Source organism: Pimephales promelas, chromosome 24 (genome assembly GCF_988280905.1).
Source record: "Pimephales promelas chromosome 24, fPimPro1.hap1.1, whole genome shotgun sequence".
Taxonomy (NCBI): domain Eukaryota; kingdom Metazoa; phylum Chordata; class Actinopteri; order Cypriniformes; family Leuciscidae; genus Pimephales; species Pimephales promelas.
Window position 1 is genome coordinate 28705067 of NC_142792.1, and position 23072 is coordinate 28728138.

The 23072-nt window shown below is 40.1% G+C and overlaps 3 protein-coding genes across 3 annotated transcripts in view; 1 reads left to right on the forward strand and 2 right to left on the reverse strand.

Moving 5' to 3' along the window:
• The window catches only part of LOC120480869 (NACHT, LRR and PYD domains-containing protein 3), a 165447-nt gene that overhangs the window by 106204 nt on the left and 36171 nt on the right, over window positions 1-23072 (reverse strand). The window lies entirely within an intron of this gene.
• LOC148969344 (zinc finger BED domain-containing protein 4-like) lies at window positions 2217-3374 on the forward strand. The gene has a single exon (XM_089126791.1). The coding sequence runs from the start codon at window positions 2217-2219 to the stop codon at window positions 3372-3374; it is 1158 nt and encodes a 385-aa protein (XP_088982917.1).
• Window positions 19306-23072, reverse strand: part of LOC120480865 (NACHT, LRR and PYD domains-containing protein 3) — a 43127-nt gene continuing 39360 nt past the window's right edge. Inside the window, exon 11 of the mRNA XM_089126981.1 lies at window positions 19306-20960. Within this exon, the coding sequence (XP_088983107.1) occupies window positions 20395-20960 (566 nt within the window). The 3' untranslated portion in view covers window positions 19306-20394. The remainder of the gene's footprint in view (window positions 20961-23072) is intronic.

Sequence of the window (23072 nt, forward strand, 5' to 3'; positions counted from 1 at the left end):
CTGAACATAATCAGCTGGGAATTAAATCACATATCAGTAGATTAGATCTGTGAAACAGCATTTCTTGGACTCTCCAACAACACACTACTAATGCAACTCAAGGCCCTGTATACCTTGGGCGGGAATTATTTAAATGAGGATGTGATGAGGTTTAAGGGAGTTCAGAAACAGTCCACACTGATATAGAGAATAACTCCAGCTGGTTCACAGCATTTCTGAGCGTTTTCCCTGTTTCTACACTAAAAAAAAAAAAGATTTGTTTTTATTTTTGATGTCGGTTGATAATGTGTTATTACGACAGAATGCACGATTGTAAGCCTAAATGAGATGACCGCGCCATAAACTGTATTAAACAGCATAAACAGCATTAAACAAACAGGTAACTGTTAACTTAACTCATCTATCCATTTGCATCAGTGTTGTTAGAAAATATATTAGTCAACAGTTGTATTATATTGGTTGAACGTTATGTATTTATGGCCTGATTGCTCTATTTTAAGCCTAGATGGCCGCACCATCAACTGAATTAAACGGCAAACAAACAGGTAACTTTTTCGTCCATTTGCATCAGTCCGATAAGAAACAATTTTAACAACTGTTTTATTATGACAACTGATACGGATGAATTTATAACAGAATCCACGATTTTATGCCTGAAAGAGATCACCGCGCCAAACATCAAACGAAAATGTATGTGTCTAAGTTTGCACATGTTTATTAGTTTATTAATCTATATTTGCACTCTGTTCATTTTCATGGCATCGATCAAAGATATTATAACAATGTTGTGTTGTGTGGTTGATGGTTCAGTGCGTTTTTAAAGCATTAAAGGGTTAGTTCACCCAAAAATGAAAATTCTGTCAGTATTTACTCACCCTCATGTTGTTCCAACCCCGTAAGACCTTCGTTCATTTTAAGCAAACTCGGACTGGTGGTGCAGTGTTAGCTGAAGTACTCTCTGTATCACTCATAATTCTGTATCACTGATCATGAGAGAGGGAGAAAGAGCGAGGGAATGGGGTGTTTGTGTGTGTATCTTAATTAATCTGTAATATTATTTATACCACAACTACCTTTATATTTTATATAAAATACCGCAAGATATCAGAAACTCAGTGCATGAAGTCCAAAAAACAAACAAACAAACAAACAACCTGACGATTAAAAAAAAACAGCAGATGGTAAAAAATAAAAAATAAAACCTCCAATGGCGGGCAGATAGAGGGAGTGTCAGTGTGTGTGTGTGTGTGTGAATCTATTCTAATTAATTTGTAATATAGTTTATTAGTTTTATATCACTACTTCCTTTTTTAAAATATAAAATACTCACTGCATTTGCAGCAAAGCAGCCATTCTCAGCAAACCATCCCCGGTCAAAACAAATTACAGAGATGATTGGTAAAATGATCTGCACTGATCTTGAGCCTTTCTCTGTGGTGGAGAGGAGAGGCTTCAAGACACTTGTTGGCTTTTTAGAGCCCAAGTATAAGATCCCATCGAGGCACTATTTCAGTCGAACTGTAGTGCCTGAGCTCTATGAGGCAATGAGAGGGGAGTTGGTCCAGTCACTTAAGGCAGCTGAGGGAGGTGTCATCAATCTCACTACAGATCTCTGGACCAGCAATCATAATGCACATGCATATCTTTGTCTTACTGGGCACTGGTGTGAACGTGTAGGGGAAGCTTCAGTACAGAGGAAAGCAGGGCTGCTAAATGTTGGTGTGCTGGACATTGAGCACACATCAAACAACATTCTGTGCTGCCTTAAAGTCCCCGTGAAATCAAAATTAAACCTATTTACTTTGTTAGCGCATATTACTAGTCATGTGGTGAACAATTAATCCGTGCAAGTAAATATATATTAAAAAAATGTTTTACCTTGGTAATCTTTAATCAAAATCTGAAAAGTTACTTCCGGTCTGGAACGGTTTCTTTTTCTGATGACGTAGGTTTCACAGTTTGGGTGGGGAAACGCTTAACCACTCCCCTCAAACCGTTAGTTTGCTATGAGCGAGAGATGGAGAGGAGGAGCGCTAGAGTAAAACCCTGCCCTCTGTTCAATATTCCGTTTCACTTGGAAATACGTCACAACACTGGAGAAAAATCGTTTGCAACTTCCGGTTCACGGGGACTTTAAGGAAAAGATGAGAGAGTGGGAAGAGTCTGTTGGTCAGTCTGTCACAATACGGTTTGTTGTTTCAGATAATGCAGCGAACATGGTGAAAGCTTTGACTGAATATGGGCACATCCGTTGCGTGTCTCATACGCTTCACTTGGTGGTGATCAAAGCACTGGAGAAGGACAGGGTTGTGACATCCCTTCTCTCCAAAGCCAGGAGCATATCTGGCCATGTTCATCGCTCAAGCAAAGCCAGCAACAGACTACATGAGCTGCAAACACAGTTGAAGCTCCCCCATCACACACTCATCACAGATGTAAAAACAAGGTGGAACTATACGTTCTACATGCTCCAGCAGCTGGTGGAGCAGCGCAGGGCTGTGCAGATTATGACACAAGAATCTAACATGGGTAAAGCTCCAACAATCATCTATCCAAATGAGTGGGAGTTAGCATCAGACATGCTCACTGTTCTTATTCCTTTTGAGGAGGTCACACGGGCGCTCTCAAAACACAGCGCCTCCATCTCTGAGGTCATCCCCCTCCTGCATGGCCTGTGCTCCATCATCAGGTCACTGCATGCTAGTGAGGAATCTGAGGATGAATCTGATCAGTTCATGGCTGGTGATGATGATCAGGATGCCACAGTGGAGCTGGGCCAAGATGTTGCGGCTGAGTCCAGGGAAAGGTTAGGCACAGCAGCAAGGAAACTGGCAGCCAATCTGAGCAAAGAACTAAAATGGCGTTTCAAACCAATTTTTGCAAACTCCACATTTCTGCTTGCCACTCTCCTTGACCCTAGATATAAGGACAGCTGTTTTCCAAACAATGTTGATGTGGAGACACTGAAGAGGACATTACTCCTCAGGATGGAGCTCTGTGACCCTGTGGGTACACCTGCAAGAAACACAGAAGGGACACCTGCCACCAGCAGCACTTCAGTCTTGTCTTTCCTGCAGAAAAAGAAATTGGCTAATCCAATGAGGACACATTTACCATCAGGTGATGTGGAGGCCTACCTGGCAGATGGGGACATCAGCCTTACCGAAGACCCAGTGAAATACTGGTCAGGCAAGCTTCAGTGCTGGCCCAATCTTACACGCTTAGCACTGCAGCATCTCAGTTGTCCACCTACAAGTGTCCAGTCTGAGCGTGTTTTTAGCACAGCTGGAAATGTGGTCAGTCCACAGTGTTCAAACTTAGACCTTAGCCATGTGGAACAACTGGTCTACAGCATTGGACTATTTGATCCGTAGAACACAGTCATCGTACCCCCCCTTCTCTCTCTCTGTCTTACTCACTCACTCACACACACACACACACACGTGTAACTGATGGAGTTACTGGAGTTAAATATACTGCGGGATATCGGTTTATTTCGTTTCGGAGGGACTGTCAGGCATGTCTGAAAGGAGGGAACGCAAGTTTAAATAAATTGGATGAGCGTTTCATGCGGCACGGGTCACAGACTCAGCGCCGGAGTTTGCCGTTTTTCCCCGATCTCCACTAAAAGATCATGAGATCGGGGGATGAACCGCATTCGTCCCGTGTTTCCAAACCCAGTGTCCTAAATTCTTGCGTTTGCCGAGGCAGCGTGTAGATTACGAGTCTACTCTGCAATAAAGATTCTGTGACTTGGATCTCGCGTTTGCCGAGGCAGCGCGTAGATTTAAGGTCTGCATTGCAATACGGAAACTTTGACTCGGATCTCTCGTTTGTCGAGGCAAATTTTCTCTCGTGAAAATTACGAGTCTACTTTCCAATAAGGGAAACTGGCCTGTTCTCCGGCGCTGTAACTTCAATCGTCGACAGGTTTAGGAATAAATAAATAAATATATATATATATATATATATATATAGTAAATAAATAAATATATATAAGATATATATATATATATAAAATATATATGTTGTCCCGCCGTTTTGAACGTTTCGGGCTACATCGATTTCCAGCGAACGCACACTGTGGCGTTCACCCCGACTGTGCTCACAAAATTTTTCTCGACTTTTTCCTGCCGGTCATCTGCTTCAGGGACTCGAAAGACACCCGAGGTCGGTCTCAAGGAGCTGGTTCCCTTAGTAGATTTTGCAGAATGGCTACACCTTCCAATATATCTATATGGGGCCTGAATATTTTTAAACAGGAAACGATGTATGTTGCCCGCCGTCAGCGACACTTCGGGCCACATCGGTTTCCAGCGAAAATATTATAACGAAGCATCGTTTATGGTCAAAACATCCATATCGACTACAGCCTGCCGGTATTCCGTTTCAGGAAGTCGAGAAAGATGCTCTCGAAAGAAAACAGAGGCCAGTCTCCAGAGGCTGGTACCCCTAGTATATTTTGTAGAGGCATGGTATCATCTTCCCAACATATCTGCATGGGTCCTACATATAATAGAATCAGGGTACAGACTGCAGTTTGCACACCGCCCCCCAAGTTCTCTGGGGTGGTACAGACTACAGTGGTCCCAGAGCAGGCTCAGGTGATGGAACAAGAAGTTCAAACTCTGCTGCTAAAGGAAGCCATAGAACGTGTTCTTCCTTCAGACAGGGGGTCCGCGTTTTACAGCCGGTACTTTATAGTTCCAAAGAAGGATTGGGGGTTAAGGCCAATTCTAGATCTCGGGGTTTTGTACCGATCTCTGAATAGGGAGGTGCAGGTTCGAACGGTTAACTCCAGTAATCGTGAGTCAGATCAGAGGACTGATTTGTCACGATAGATCTAAAAGACGCCTATTTTCACTCCATCCTTCCGTGTCACAGGAGATACCTGAGGTTCGCTTTCGAAGCTTACCAATATCGGGTTCTTCCGTTCGGCCTAGCACGCTCTCCCTGCACATTCACCAAATTTATGGATGTAGCCCTTGCTCCACTGAGACTTCAAGACATCCATATATTGATTTATCTCGACGACTGGCTCATTCTGGCTCAGTCTCGGGAAATGGCAGTTCGGCATCGAAATGTCGTCCTTGGCCACATTCTGAAATTGGGGTTGAGACTCAATGCAAAGAAGAGTGTGCTAGAACCATCCCAGTGTACGACATTTTTGGGAGTCATATGGAACTCGATTACGATGTAGGCACCCATGTCTCCCGCACATATCGAGTCAATTTTGACGATGGTATCCAGGGTAAAGCTAGGCCAGGCCATCACTGTGAAGCAATTTCAAAGAATGCTGGGCCTCATGGCAGTGACATCCAACATCATTCCTTTGGGGCCTGCTACACATGAGGCCCCTTCAGTGGTGGTTAAAAACCAAGGGGTTTTCTCCCGAGGGGAATCCGCTTCGTATGATCAGAGTAACGCGCAGATGCCTTTGTTCTCTGGGAATATGGAAGAAACCTTGGGCCAGTGTTGGGAGTGTCATGTCGCCGGGAAACCGTTTCGACAGACGCCTCCCTCACTGGCTGGGGCGCGGTCATGGACGACCGTTTGCCAGGGGTCTATGGCAGGACCATCATCTTTCTTGGCATATAAACTGCCTAGAGATGATGGCTGTGTTCAGGGCTTTGAGGAGCTTCCTCCCAGACATCAAAGGTCACCACGTCCTAGTACGGTCAGTGGTAGCCTATCTGAACCGACAAGGGGGAATCAGTTCGCGCCCTCTGTGCAGACTGATGCATCAGATTATCCTTTGGTCCCAAGGGAAAATACTCTCTATCAGAGCAATGTATATTCCGGGGGTTCAGAATCAGGGGGCAGACATCCTGTTGAGAAAACCATACTTAGCTCTAGGGCTCCATCCACCAGGAGATTATATGACCTCAAGTGGAATGTGTTTGTCACTTGGTGTAGAGAACTTGGGTTAAATCCAGTAAACTGCCCGGTGGCTTCAGTTCTGGGATTTCTCCAAGATCGTTTCTCTGAGGGTCTCTCCCCGTCCACGCTTAGGGTGTACGTGGCTGCCATTGCGGTTTTCCACGCACCGCTAAGTGATGGGCCTCTGGGGAGGCACCAGTTGGTCATTCGGTTTCTCCTTGGTACTTGGAGGATGAGGCCGGCAGCCAGGTCCAGGGTTCCTGCCTGGGACCTGGCAATAGTTCTGGAGGGGTTATCCCTGCCCCCTTCGAACCTTTAGAGTCAGCTTCGCCTAAGGACTTAACACTGAAAATGGCTTTTCTCTTAGCAATTACCTCACTTAAGAGGGTGGGAGATTTCCAAGCCCTGGCAGTAATGCCAGCTTGCTTGGAGTTTGCCCCTGGCAGAGTGAAGGCCTTTTTACACCCGAGTCCGGGCTACGTGCCTAAAGTTCCATCGAATACGGCTCATTCTATAGTCCCTCAGGCATTCCATCCTCCACCTCATGTGTCGGCGGAAGTGGAGAGGCTTCACTTGCTCTGCCCAGTCAGAGCTTGAGCTTGTACCTTGAGGGGTCCTCTTCTTGGAGAAGGTTGGAACAATTGGACTAGTATGTTCTGGGTCACCTAAGAGGGGGCTCCCGGCAACCAAACAAACTATTAGCAACTGGATCGTCCAGGCTATTACTGAGGCTTACAAGGTGCGCGGTTTGCCTTCACCTTTTACCTTGTGGGCACAGTCAACTAGAGGCATGGCTTCCTCTAGGGCCCTTCTTTCGGGAGTACCTCTTCAGGAGATCTGCGAGGCAGCCGGCTGGGCTACCCCACATACTTTCATAAAATTTTACAGTCTCCACCTTCCCAGTACACCCGGTGCACAGGTGCTCAGTCCTTGCTGAGTGCCTAAACAGTTTCACTCCAGGACAGGCCTATTCGGTGCGTGGCCTAGTGGGCACTCGTTCCCCAAAGTGTCGATTCTCGACGCAGTGTAGAGTTCCCTCGGAAGGGAACGTCTCGGGTTATGACTATAACCCTTGTTCCCTGAGAAGGGAACGAGACACTGCGTCATTCTGCCACGCCCCCTTTAGGCCTTAGAGCGTCTTGCTTCATCGCGAGGCTAGTGTGTGTTGTGACAACGTCACTTTTATACTTCCGGGTATGCCGTCACATGTTACGTCACGACGCAACACCAATCAGGATTGGATTAGTTTCATTCATACTTCAGAGGCGCACGCTTAGGGAGCGTCCCCAAAGTGCCGATTCTCAACGCAGTGTCTCAATCCCTTCTCAGGGAACTTCTCAGGACGTTTTTGATCATGCTGATTTACTCACAGCACAATTTATCATGAATCTCCATGCCTGTACACATGATCAATAAAAATTAAAGCTCCACTTTCACACGAATGCTTTAGTTCGCGTGTAACCGTAAAGCTGTTTTGAATGAAAAGCGCTGAGTAAATAAATGTGACTGGACCATCATTCAGACCATTCTGCTACATAAACAGCATAAAATAATTAAAGCACCATTTTCTTGCCTCAAAAAAGTCTGGTATTATTATTATTTATGTATTGCTACACTTCAATATGTAAATTATTCAGAAAATTAACACTTTTATCAGATCAACATTAAAACAGAGCTTCACGCTCTGGTTTATGGCTGCTATAGACTTTATCTGCCACAAGGTGGAACTGTTTAATTCTCGATGCTTAGAATATTGTACCGAAACAGTCAGAGAAACATATCAAAGCTTATAAGTAATTATTTCTCCATCCCATCCGGCATCCAACTGCAAGTTCTGAGCGTTTGGGAAAGACAACTGGTGCTTCCACCCCTTTATTGTTGTCAATGTTTTGTTGCTAAGTGACAGATTGCGTGCGCTAGGGATGTAACGATTCACTCAACTCACGATGCGATACGATTCACAATACCGGTTTCACAATACGATTTTCTCACGATTTTTCTTTAACAAATGAGATTTAAGACAAATTAAAAATGAAAAGTGTCTTTTTTATTATTTCCCAGACAAAATGCTGCACATTTCTTTTTCTTTTTGAAATATATTTTGTAAAATAATAAAACTACATTGAAAAAAAATTCCCTTCAAGGTTGTTTCAACTCAGTGTTTCTGTCTGTCTGGTCAAGAGGCTGGACACTGGTACCTTCATACACCAAGTAAAAGACTGTAAAATTAGTAGGCCTAACACATTGACAGGATATTTACATTGTAATAAAGGAAAGATTTGAATTTTGTCATAATTTGTATCATTAAACTAGAAAGAGTTAAAAAACAAAACACATTTAGCAAACTATGCCATAACCATCAACAAATTATTTAAAAAATAAATAAATCCATGTACACATTTAGAGAAAGAGATAGTAAAATAAATACAACACATGGTTGACATGGAAACACTGACGCACCTTGTGATCTCCGTAGCTCTCACACACTTGTCGTATTAATGACTTTTAGGTGAAAACGGAGGTGATGTGCTTCTCATGGTGGTGATTATTATTAGTCTACGAAGAGTCAAAATGGCGCCACAGCTCCGATTTGAATGAGTCAACATCTACGCTTGCCGTCGCCATGTGTTTGACAGCACGTGCACACAGTCTAAGGCACACACTGGCGCGGCGCAAGCGGAGCAAACCAAACGTTTTCAGTTCATTACTATGAGTGCTCACACAAGCTCAAGTTCCTTAGGAATGAAGTGAAAACACTTGCTAGGTTCGCGCCAGTGTGTGTTCGCTGCTATTGTGCCTGTAAACGCCCCTGCTGTTTAAAACGTGAATCGCGATTCATTTAACATTTCAGCCGACTTGAATCGTCACACATTTTTATCGATTTTCAACCGGTTGCGAGTGAATCGTTACATCCCAAGCGTGCGCACTTGAGAACATTTCGAACATTGTGTGCGCACGTGTGACGATGTTAACAGGAGCATGGATTTACGGCAATATTTCAATTCTACTCGGCCCAAAAAAACAGGTCAGGATGAAGAGATAGATAAAGAAAATCAGACAGCCACAAAGTGAAAGAGTTCAGAAAGAGTTCAGAAAAATCTGACTATGAGGCAAAAAGAAAGCGCAGCTTTTTGATGTCATGGACAAAAGAATTTCTGTGGCTGGAACATGACAAGGTAAACGACACAATGTTCTGTCGAGTTTGTCGTCAATTCCCCTCTATTTCTGACTCAACGATTGTTTTTGTCACTGGAACCAGTCATTTTAGGAAAGACCCCATCAGAACCCATGACAAATCCCTGCATCACAAAAAGTGCATTGGTGCCCAGTCTGCAGTGTCTTTCCCAGAAACAACACCAATCGCAAAAAAAAAACATCCTAAAAATGAGCCAAGCACAACAAGAAATCCTGAAAAAAAAATTCAGAACAGCATACTATGTTGCAAAAAATGAATTACCATTGGCCAAATTTAGCACTCTTTGTAAACTTCAAACGGCAAATGGCCTAGACCTTGGTTCCACTTACCACAATGACCATGCTTGCAGAGAGTTTATTGCAGCAATAGCACAAACCCTAAGAGACCAGATTGAAAAGGAAATTCAACATAGCAAGTTCTTAACAATTCTTGCAGATGGCAGTACAGACACTGGTATCATAGAACAGGAGTTGGTTCAAGTCAGGTATGTGAAAGACAATATCCACATACATGATCAAATGTCAGCCAGTCAAGAGCTCAAATGCGGCAGGTGTTTTAGAAGCTATTGGTGAGGCAGTGAACACCATGGGTATCAGGGAAGACACGTGGAAGGAGAAAGTAGTGTGTGCAAACTTTGATGGAGAAGCAGTGATGACGTGTGCGAAAACAGGTGTAGCTGGGAGACTGAAACAGAGGATACCCCACATCATAACAATCCACTGTGTGGCACACAAATTACAGCTAGCCGTGCTGGATGGTGTGAAAGGCTGTGAGTACCTGGTCAAATCTGAGGATACACTGAAAACCATCTTTAAGATGTACTACTAATCCCCAAAGAAGTGAAGAGAACTGACTGAAATAAGTAAACTGCTTAATGAGAAAGTGGACTGAAAAGCACACGGTGGCTCCCAAACAGGCTAAGATGTCGGTAGGCTGTTGAAAAAAATTACACTCCCACTGTTGTGCATATGGAGAATATGGCAGGAGGAAGTGATATTAAACCAGAGGAAGCTGCCAAAGCAAAGGGGGTGGTGCAGAAGATGAAGACTGAGACATTTGTTTGTTTCCTACATTTCATGTTGGACTACAGCTACATATTATCCATGTGCAGTACTGGTTTCCAACATGACAACTCAGTCAGTTGGTTGACAGCACCACATCACGTTTACTCAGCCTGAAAACAAAACCCGGAGAATAGCAGAAAGCCTTGGACACAAAGTTCACAGTGAAAGATGATGGTAGCATGTGCTACTGTGGAACTGACCTCACGAAAAGCCAGCAACTTGCTAGAAGAGGTGAGGGCTCAGACAAGGACACCATTGGTGCGGAATTACAGAGGATTACTGACAACACAGTAAAGGACATGGACTGATCTGTTTGAAGAACCTCTGTCTTGTTTTTGACCCTTCTACTCTCCCTCACTCCAGAGAAGAGCTGGCAAATTATGGGGATGAAAAGTTGGATTATCTAGTCAAACATTTTGCCAGTTTGCTAAATGAGGAAGAGAAGGAGAAAATTCCACAGGAATGGATGGATCTAAAACTGTGGCTTTCAGAGCACCGGGGTGTCAAGCAAGATTGCTTGTACAAAGATCTCTTCACTGAGAATCCAGAACACCTCTCTCATATCTTGTTGTTGGTAAAAATTAATGCTGATACTTAGTCCATCGACAGCAATCTGTGAGAGAGGATTTTCCTGCATGAACCGAGAGAAAACATCATCTCGTACTTCTCTACAGTCTGAAACACTGAACGATCTCATGAAACTCTCCATAAACGGGGAAGAGGTTGAAACTTTTTGCCCCGACAAGGCAGCTAGTTCCTGGATGTTTTCTGGAATTGGTTCGAGACACCTGAAACATAAAACCCCAGCAAAAAAGAGAAGTGGAGATTGATGCTCAGGAGGAGAAAGCTGATGGAGACGCTTTGCCCTCAACATCGAGTGGCATTTTCTCTGTTCCTTCAGTGGAGATCTCCGATTCAGAATCTGACACAGACTGATTTATTTTCCATACTGTTCTCAGAAATTTACTTTAGTTAACCAGACATTTGTATTGATGAGTCTAATTTGATTATTTTATATCTAAATGTTGATATTTGTGTTTTTAATTTCTTGATTGATGTTTGGACTCAATTGACTAATAGAATAAAAATTCCAATCCATCTTGTAAATCATGTAAACTTGATTGACTGTTTCATTTCCCCTTTAATGAACGAATCATTGATAGTGTGGGATACTCAGAATAATCAAAGATTTAAATTAAATCAGAATCATTATTTATGATTATTTTCTAATAAGAAACACAATCTAAATATGACAAAAAAAAATGGAAGTCAGATTAAGCGTAGAGCTAAAGTAATATTGAAACTGAATTCTAATAAAGTAAGTGAACTTCACTGGAGCGCTGAATACAAACACACACATTATCCCTTTATTCTCTTGACTCTGAACACCAGATCGTGAAGGGTTTTATACAGATCATTCAGTCGTACTGACGGATAAGGATTATTTGAAACGCGAACTTTTGCTTTGTTTCAGTCTTTGTGAGTGGAACTTCCCCAAGCCGGAAGTGATGTAACACGCGCGCAGTCTAACACACAGTCGACTCAACAGGAAAAAGCCTAGATATAATCTCATCTAATGCCGACACACAAACATCACAACATCATAGCAGTTATTATGAGAAGGACATCGCTGAACTTACCAATAATTACGACGGAAGTGTTTTGGTTTATGGTAGTCTGAAAATGGCGTCTTGTCTGAAGACGATCGCAAACTTTCAGTTTCGATTTGTTCTTCTTCTCTTGTTCATTGACTATTGAGAAACCGGCTTTAGGAGCATTAGCGCCACCACAGCTCAACTGACGAGAAACAGAACTGCGAGTTTATCTCTCACAACTCGGACTCATAACTCATAGTTTCTCATAATTCTGAGAATTTATAAATTGTGAGATAAAAGTCACAATTACATTTTTTAAATAGCTAGTTTCAGTCCCGTTTCTGTGGAAGAACAGCATATGTATATTGTATAACAGTATTGTACGACATAACTCACCTATTAAGAGTGCTGATGTTTGTTTTCAGACTTTCCCACACCTTTTATTCTTCCTATTCTTTTATAGAAGAAATATCAAAATAAACAATACATTTCAAATGCTAGGGGGAGGTATAAACAGCATTATAGGAATACTTTAAAGAGTGTACATGCTTGTAAAATTAGAGTAGCTTTTTGTTTATTTAAGGGCAATATTTACTCAAAATAATGCTTCACTAATGCAATAAAAAATAAAATAAAAATAATGCACTAAATGCAATAAAACATTTTCCTCCTGAAAATGTACATTTATGAATATGAAATTTAGTAATTAAAATAAAAAATAATAACACAAGTGTGTGGTTGTTTTTCTTTGGAGTTTTACATTTACATTTATTCATTTAGCTGACTCTTTTATCCAAAGCGACTAACAATTGCTATATATGTCAGAGGTCGCACGCCTCTGGAGCAACTAGGGGTTAAGTGTCTTGCTCAGGGACACATTGGTGTCTCACAGTGGATTCAAACCCGGGTCTCTCACACCAAAGGCATGTGTCTTATCCACTGCGCCATCACCACCCCTATAATACCCAGTGTACAATTATACCTAGTAGAACATCTTTCCACATTAATGTAATATTTTTAGCAACATTTCCAACAATGGAATCAAGTACATTTTGCCCAAAAGACAAATAAGGGCAGAAAATAAATGAACAGCTGTCTCTGGCTGTAAAAGTGAATTTTGCATAATAGGTGCCCATTAAATACAAAAGTGAAGTCAATATTGTCTGGTTCCCAAGGTTCCCAATACTGGAAATCTGCCATCTCTGAATATGACTTTGTAGAGTTACAGAATGGAAGAAGACTAAAGCAAACTAATACAACAGATATGAGTCTTGGTCATGAACTTATTCACTATGATTTAATTATAAGACTATTTACTCAACAGAAATGTAACTTTACAACAAGAGAATGTATCTTAGGTTGACAGATCTGTAAAAAAAATCTGTAAAAAAAAAAAATCTGTAAAAAAAAAAAAGTCCAGCATTACGAGATTAAAGTCGAAACATTTCGAGAGACGAGAGTACGAGAATACAGTCTTCTGTAGAAGCTGCGCGTGTGTGCTTGCCATTGTCTCACATTGCCACACACAGAGGCATTCATAATGGCCAATAGCGAGTTTCACACTGTGTGTGTGTGTGCGTTTTGTTTCATCAAAGGAAATTCAACAGGTGCCAATCTACCAGCATTAGGCTACCATTATAGGACGTTATAAAATATACTGCGCCGGAATAGACTTTAGCCTATAGAAAAACCAACCCGGAAAACACTTTTCAGACTGGATGGAGAAATCCAGCTTCATGAATGAATGAATTAATGGGGCATTTACTGTATATTCAATGCAAACTAAATAAAGCCTATGTTACACACTTTCATGTCAACCACATCCCTGAGTTTCAACATTTCATTAAATCCTCTGTCAGGCTGTCATTAAATCTGACTGCCTTACTACACTTTAACGACATGTTACAATCCTACAAAAAGTGTTAGTTTGTTCAAATAGGCCTTGCAAACCTTTACTAGTTTCTTGTCTTCAAATCAGCTGTCTAATACTTGCCAAGATACTAATCATTAAGGAGATGCATTCTTGTTACAATCATTAAGTTGGCAGTTTGACTATGCACATAATAGCTAATTACCACCTGCAGATGCTCCATATTATCAACATATACTTGATAAATGTGAAGAGTTGTGATTTAATGAGAGGACATATGTAGTGCTGATAGTGAGTTGATTGAAGGACAGGCATGTAGATTTACAGTGTACTATAACATATAAATGGAAAATATGGCCATTGCTTAATAAAGGGGTAATACAGATCAGTGGTTCTCAATTGTGGCCCTGGGGACCCACAGCTGTGCATATTTTATATGTCTCCTTTATCTGAAACACCCAATTCAGTAACTTACGAGATGATGATGTGAATCGGGTGTGTTAGATGAGGGAGACACAGAAACTATGCAGAGCTGTGGCTCCTCAGGACCACGATTGAACCAGTGCTTTAGATGGACCCTGTAAAGGTGAGGGAGCTAAAAAATGTTCTTCTTCATGGACCATATCCTCCTGGATGTTCCAAAAAGGAGAAGTTCATTATTAAAAGAAGAGCTGAAAGCTATCTAACGAAAGGTAAGCAATAATAGAGAAAGGAAATTGGTATTCTAGTGACACAAGCGCAGGAAGTTACCTGAGCCTTTGTGTTATCCACATTAGATGGCCTGCTTCACTATATATGCCACAGGCGCAAGCGAGGCAAACCTTTGGCAAAAGTGGTGACGTCACCAGAGGAGGCAAATTCTGCTTTTGTTAACCTTCATGCCAGTGATCAGGGGGTCATTGTGGCATGGAGAAAACACTTGAAGCTCTCAGCAGCAGATTATACTGGCCTGGATTGGAGAAAGACATCCGCAAATGGGTGAGTTTTATTACAGTTTAATCATTTTTATTTTCGTTACACTTTATTTGCATTTGTCCGTGTTAAAGTGAAATTAAAGATTTAAGTACTGAGTAATATTAATTAACCACATACTGTTTTTTTTTTTTTGAAAGGATCAGGATTTGGTTGAGGGTTAATTGCATGTAATTCTGCTTGATTTATAGTTACTACTATAGGAAATACATGTAAGGTGTGTTTAACAAGGACACATTAAAATCAAGTTTTACTATTATTTTTGGCACATTATTTTAAATCCAAATCACTACAATGTTTAAGGCAATACATTAAACCTTGTAGATAGCGCAGTGCCCTGAATGCCAGGCCAGAAGGTCTACATTGAAGGAAAAAAAGCCTACATGCCAATAGAGGTGAGTGTACCAAATGACAGTGATGTTGCACAATTGTATAACATGCTTATTATCCTTCTGTATGACTTATATACCCTCTCCTCCCCCCAGACCACACAGCCTCTGGAACTGGTGGGAATGGATTTAGTTGGGAAATTGACTACAACCAAAAGTGGGAATCAATACATTTGCGTAATGATTGACTACTTCACTAAGTGGACAGAGGCCTACCCACTTAAATCAAAGTGTGCAGCAGAAGTGTGTGAGTACATTTTAGATTTTTTCTACAGATTTGGAGCTCCACAAAGAATTTTAACGGACCAAGGCAAAGAGTTTGTCAATACGGTAACAGCTTTTTCACCTAAGTTGCTTGTGTTGTTTAAACTAAGGTTAATTCTCATTTGTAATTATACGGTACTCTTATTTTCTCTGATTAATTTTGACCTTTGTCAGAGGTTGGGTATTAAAAGGAGCTTGTGCTCCCCATACCACCCACAAACCAATGGCCTTGTGGAGAAAATAAATGGAACCATTCAAAGGTGTGATGCGTACCTGGATTGTTAAGCTGCATAATTTTCACAGAGATAGTAATAACATTATTTACCTTTCAGAGTTCTAACAAAGTTGGTGGGTTCAAATGCTGAGAGCTGGGACCAACACCTCAAGGCTACTTTATTTGCAGTGCAGACCAAAAAGCAGCTAACAACACAGTTCTCTCCATATTTTCTAATGTTTGGTCGGGAGGCAAGATACCCTTCAGAGCAGGGGTCTCAAACTCAAATTAACTGGGGGCCGCGGGAGATAGAGTCTGGGTCAGGCCGGGCCGCATCAAGTATTCCCCCCAAAAAAAATGTATTTAAGTTTTCCAAAAATGGAGCACAACTGATCCAATCTTCTCAATCTTTATTATTAACGTTTTTTCTGAACTGTTCCTCTGAATTTGAACATTCCTTTCTGTACATGATTGGTTCTTCATGAGCTGTGCTTCTGACAGTTGAAGTTAATTTTACAAACTTTCTGTTTCTTATAAACAACATCTTTGTGATGATAGTCATATTTGCTTTTTATTTTCTTTATACAACACTATTATATTGAATGTTTTTTCTTTTTTCGGAAGGCACATTTCCTTTTATTATACTTAGAAAAACAATTACTGCTTTTGGAATACAAATAATTCTTTCTACACATGTATAGTGTCTCAGGCAAATTACTGACTTTGCACATATCAAAGTAAACCTTCTTATCAACCTGTTGGATCAAAGTTCAGTTCACAAATATTAAAATGAACTAGTTCAGTTTATATTTCATACTTCAAAAAATGAACTAGTTCATATTTCTTTTTTTCCATATGTTGCTGCGAGCTTCTTTTTATTATTAGGCTATTATTATTATTGCCACAGCCCATATACATCCACAGAAAACAATTATTTTGTCGACGGGCAAAGTTTGCACAGACATGTAAGATTTTCCCATCCTCACCGACCTCATAAAACCCTTTTAAATGATCTCACGACGCCTCCTCGCTCCTCGGTTCACAGACACAAGAATGAACGAGTTCACTGTAACGTTCATCAGGCAGTAATATAGTAGGCTACGTTCAGTTCACGTTCGCCCAAAATATGAACAAGTTCATGAACTATCGTTCATTGAACGCGTTCAGACACAACACATATTACAAGCTCAAAATGATTATTCTCACCGTCGCTCGCGAGCCTGATTCGGTGGTAGAAGCTCGCCTTGGGGCTGTTTATATATCACGCTCACATATTTTGCAAGTGTAAGGCGTGTTTTTAAGTGATCAGTTTCATTAATGACATAATTTTCATTTTTGGGTGAACTAACTAAAGCCATTATTCCAGATCTACAACCTGCCACTCTTTGTTTTGTTCTTTGATTGTGTATTTTTGAAGCACTACAAAATAAAACTGATCTGAACCTGAAAATATTATTCTGTTTTTAACAAAAGCATAGTATACATATTATCATTACTGAAATAATCAACCTCATATCCATAACTTGTGTATCATCACCACAACAGAAGTTCATTAAATGTTAAATTAATTAATAGAAAATATTAGTTTAGTTATAAATGTATGGACAGAATCTATACATTATGATCTTTCAGGTCATATCATTTTGAAAATATTTTTTCCATTGAATTATATAAAAATAGTATATTGTAAATTGTAGCAGCAAGGGGTTGCGGGAAATGAGAGAAATCACACAAAAAAATAATTTAAAAATAAATATTATTTGATATAAATATAAAGTAAATGTGCATGACTGTTAATAACCCATTTTTAAAGATGTAAAAATGTTTGCTATTCTAACAGTGTTGATGTTTTCAGACTGTTGCGTTAATGAGATTTTTTAGGACAGGTTTTGGAAATTATGTTAAAAAAAGTCTTAAATTGTAAGTAAATGTTATTAAAGTACTGTTCACGAATCCTCCAGACTTTGTTTGTAATGTCTGAAAACATCAGTGAAATATTTAAAGCAAGTTTATGTGTGAATCCCCCACTCATACAGCACAGTAGTATTTCCCTCAGGACACAGTCGTACGACCACAGTCCACCGTGAACGGCTCAAACAGTTCATCTGAACACCAGTAGTGTGTGTGTGAAACTGGATTCAGCCCTAGCACTGATCTGATCAAGTGCTTCAGTGTGTACTTCAGCTTTGCAGTGTCAGTGTGAACGGATGAAATGAAACGAGCTCTTGCCAGTAGAAGTTCCAGTCGTCGCTGTCCGTCACCTGGATCCATCCTCTCTTCTCAAAGTTATTGATCAGCACCGATTTCTCCATGTCCGTCACCCACTTCACCTTCCCAGCCATCACACACACACACACACACACACTCCTGAGAAACACACACCACCTCCGTCAGCTCTAAACACTCATAGCAGCTCAATCACTGTCAGATTATTAATGGGGTTCGGCTGAACAAATATAATAAAATAGAAATAATACTTTGGTAACACTTTACAATAAGATCTCGTTAGAAAACATCACTTTTAATAAGTTTAAAACACAACTGTTCAATAATGGTCCATTAAATAATGTTAACAGAAGCAACTGTTGATTTAATAATGTATTAACAAATGACATAAATAACATAAAGATGAACAGATGTACTGCTCATTGTTAGTTCATGTTAACTAATGAAAACTCACTGTAAAGTTTTACCAATATTATAAATACTTTGATTAGAAATTTCTATAATAACACTTAGTTTGTCATTAAAACACACACTCATGTGTCACACATTATCATTCAGTGATGTGTTTGCTAATCTATCAGATGTTCATGTGTGTTTAGAGGAAGATTTCTGTGTCGAAGTGCTAAAACAGATTCTTATTGAACACAGATGATATAAACTACAGGCGCTGCTCGTGCGTCTCATTATAAACTGACAGACTACAGATCATATAATCAATAAAACACGGAGGACTGAACTCACAATCACAGCTGTCAGTCCGTGCAGCGATCAGTTCATGCTGGATGTTGCTGGAGAAATGAGCTTTCCTCCAGAAGAGGAGCATCACAACAGCAGCAGCGGCTCATCCATCACAACGGCTCGTCACTTCCGCCTGGATCACGTCATTTCCGCAACGACGCGCCTTCTTTTTCTTCTAATGGAGTTTTATGGCGGTTGGCAAACCAACTTTCGGTGCATTACCGCCACCAGCTGGACTGGAGTGTGAAGCACTAATAAACATTTTAGGCTAGTGACGAATGGTCAAAAAGTGCTTTAGTTTTTGAGAGACCCCTACCGGAAGTAGAACTAAACGCAACAATGTTTTTCCTCCATCCCTAAGGTCTCCCATATATGAAATGGATACTTGGCTAATATTTGAATGCTAAGATTGTTAAATTAACAGATATTTTTATACACCCTAAAACAAAAAAGGACTAAAATATAGCCTGTCCGTATGGGAGTTAAGATATAAAACTAGTGCATATCAATCACACAAACTCTGAGAGCTTTAAAACTTGACATGTTTGTAGTCAGGAAGTTGCTTTAACTACTAGAAAACTCTGGATGTGAAAATCTTGATGTATGGAATAAATAGAGACATATAAACACCTACCTAAAATAACTAATACTACTACTAATAATACATAAAATATTAATAACAGTGGTTTAACAAAAGTAAACATCGTAAAAGAAAAGCTAATGGTAAATGTTGAATATAAGCACAATAAGACTTTTATTCTCAATAATGTTTTCCTCACTTTTGTATTTTCACACACAGAGATCGTAACACAATATTGTTGAAATTACACCTTAACAATTGAAGATTGAAGAAATGTGAAACTGTGTGAAAGAAGCAACAGATTTATAAGATAAAACTCTTTTAATTCACTTCACATTTATTTGTACAGCGCTTTTCACAATACACATCATTTCAAAGCAGAAAACACACATTATAATCTAGAGATCTGTTATCAGAGGAAACTGTCTAAGTTACACACTTCAGAAACACACACACACACACACACACAAATCACAGTTAGTGGAAAATGTGTTCATTTAAACAATAATCATTAAATACAATGATCTCATAGAAGTAATCAATACTTGTTTATTAACTAATGATTATGACATTCAGAAGAGAGAGTGTGTGTGTGTGTGTGTGTGTGTGTGTGTGTGTGTGTGTGTGTGTGTGTGTGTGTGTGTGTGTGTGTGTGTGTGTGTGTGATGAACTAAACTAGAACAGGAGTGTATAGATACACACAACAATAATCAGAAACAGGGAATAAAGATCAAGAGAAACTCAAATATGAAGAAAAACAGCAAAACTAAACATAACCCTGACAACAACAACAATAATAACATGATAAATGCTGTAAATCAAGTGAGAACCACACACACACACACACACACACACACACACACACACACACACGGCATTAATTGTTGCTTGTAACTTTCGCATCTCTGTGTTTTGATATGATCTTTCAGAGTGTTTTATTTCTTGAATTTGCACAACAACAGAGACGAACAATCAAAAGATAAAGCAGAACTAATAATAAAAGAAGAACAGCCACTAACAGGTTTAGTCCAGTACACACACTATATATCAACAGAGCCGTCTGTAATAATACACACATCACCCAGAGCAAAGTAATGGTGTTTTAAACTGGATCCAGAAGTGAAGGGGAGGAGCCTAACACACACATCTATGAATGTCTGAAAGTGAAAGTCTTGGATTGGCTCGTATCATCAGACATGTTTGCAGTGAGTCTCATTGTGTCTCATATTTCCTCTCTCTTCTCTGTGTGTCACTGCCTGTTCTTCTGGCTTTCTCTTTATTTCACTGACAGCAGGTCAGCTGTTATTACTGGAATCAAGAGACAATAAGAGACGCAACAACATCTCACTCTGACTGCTTTATCATGCGCCACCCAAAGCATTATGGGTACAGTCTGTTCTCACTCATCAACACAGTTTCACTGATCCAGACCAAACCGCAAACCCAGGATAGAGTGTGTGTGTGAATGTGGTCTGGACTGTGTGTATGTGGCTCGTTGTGTCAGAGACGCTGTAGAAGGACAGAGTTCCTGCACTGGGATCCACACACACTCCTATTCTCCTGTCACACACACACTCTCCTGTTCTCCTCTGACACACACACTCTCCTGTTCTCCTGCTGATGGGCTTTACAGGGAGTTTAGTGTCATTGTGTCTGAATGAGTATCTGGAGGGATAGCAGATCAAACTCCAGGACTGATCATTAAATCCAAACAGACACTCTTTACCCGTTCCCTTCCTACTGATGTTCTTATATGACACTGATATACACACATCTCTCCCACTCCACTCAATCTCCCAGTAACGGCGTCCACACACACTCTCTCTACACAACACCTGAGACACATCATCAAATCTGTCTGGATGATCAGGATACGGCTGGAGTGTGTCAGTGTTAGTAATCACTCTGTTCTCCTCAGACAGACGGAGGAGTTTATGCACAGTGTTCAGATCCAGAGTGAGCGGAAGAAGATCTGATGGAGAGAAAACACAACAGTGAGTGTGTGTAAGAGAGAGAGAGAGACACTTTGACTTTCAACATCTCTTTTAATTACAATTCATTTTTCACTCAATAATCCAATGAGAAATCCTCCATTGCAAATCTCCAATTCTTTTCTCAATTGGCTTCTTTTTATACAATGTCCTCCAACTTCCTTTTGGAGAAGTGCCTGTCTCAACAAAATTAGTCCATTTGGTCTCTGAGAGATCTTGCAGTGCTCTTAAATTTAAAACTTTTACACAAACCATATAAAAAGACTTCTTAGATATCATATCAAATAAACCGATTTCAGGTGTTGTAAAAGAAAGTAATCTTCCATCACCCTCCTGCCAATCTCCTACATTTATCCCCACCCTTATACTGGGAAATACCTTCTCCACCCTTTCTTCTAGCAAAGGTAAGGCCATAACATACTCCTGTATCTCAGTTAAAAAATGTTCAACAGTCCGAACAGAATGAATACCAACCTTCAAAGCTAATTCTTCTGCAGTAATCCATTTATGCCAAATTCGAAGATGACCTATTTTACATATTCCTGCTTTAACAAAACTTGCGCTTATTCCTTTGGATTGTATCATTCCATTGGAAAAGAGAGGATTAAAAATCAAAGGTTCTTCAAGCACCCAATCATAGGTTACCTCAGACAGCTCTCTTTTGACCATAAATATATTTGCCACACATTAAAAACTGATGCATAAAAAGAAGTGAGTCCATTAAAATCCACTTCTTTCAAATTCATTAAAAACAGATGTTTATCCAAATTCATACGACCAACCCTTTTTAGTAACGCACAAGCTATATTTATCCAATTCTGAGGCTGACTATATAGGATTCTTTGTGCAATCTGTAGTCTAAACGACGCAACTTTAGACTTGAGGTCCATCAGGCCTTGGCCAGCCTCACTCAGCGGCAGATAAAGCACTGCTTCTCTCAACCAGTGTTGTCCGTTCCAAAAGAAATTAACTAGCATTCTTTGGATTTCCCTTATGAGTTCCTCTGGTGGATTTAGCACAATCAGTTTATGCCATAAAGTGGAGGCTGCAAGATTATTCGCCACCAACACTCTTCCTCTATATGAGAGTTGAGGTAATATCCAATTCCATTTTGATAACCTATTACAGATTTTATCTTTAATTCCTTCCCAATTTTTTCTTTGATAGAACTCTGAACCTAAAAAAATTCCTAAAAACTTAAAACCCTCCTTTTCCCATTTTACATTTCCTGGGATAATGGGTTTAGTAATGACATTACAGTGTTTTTCTTTATCATTGCACCAAAATGCTTCTGTTTTACTCCAGTTCATTCTCGCAGATGATGCTTTCTCATAAATGGAGATACTGTAAATAACAACATCAACATCTCTTTGATCTTTCACAAAAACAGTAATATCATCTGCATATGCTATTAATTTAACCCCATTGCATTTTTCATCAATATTTACCCCAGACAGTTCTTTTCTTAACAAACATAGGAGTGGTTCTACTGCTAAGGCATATAACTGGCCAGATAATGGGCATCCTTGCCTTATACCTTTAAGCATACTTATTGGTTTACTTAACCCACCACCTATTTTTAATATGCAAGAGGCATTCATATATAGTATCTTGATCCACGAGATAAAAACTTCTCCGAACCCAAAAGCTCTTATTGTATCATACAGAAACTCATGATCCACTCTATCGAATGCTTTTTCCTGATCCAGGAACAGAAAACCACTTCTTCCAATTTAGAATAGTCTAATATATCTCTGATCATAAAAATATTATCATAAATGGATCTTTCTGGAATGCAATAAGATTGATATCTATGTATTACATCTCCTAATACAGTTTTTAGCCTATTTGCCAACACTTTAGCTATTAACTTATAGTCAGTTGTTAAAATTGACACAGGCCTCCAGTTTTTAAGATCACTCAAATCGCCTTTTTTGGGTAATAAAGTCAATACTGCCCGTTGGCAACTTATGGGAAGGCGTTTTTCTTCAAAACACTCATGGATCACCTCGTGAAAGTCTCTTCCAATATAGTTCCACATTGCTTTAAAAAAGTCCACTGATAGTCCATCACATCCAGGTGCTCTACCAGCG

Bases quoted from the DNA above. Each gene is read 5' to 3' on its own strand.
- LOC148969344 (XM_089126791.1), top strand. From the start codon at position 2,217: ATGGTGAAAGCTTTGACTGAATATGGGCACATCCGTTGCGTGTCTCAT.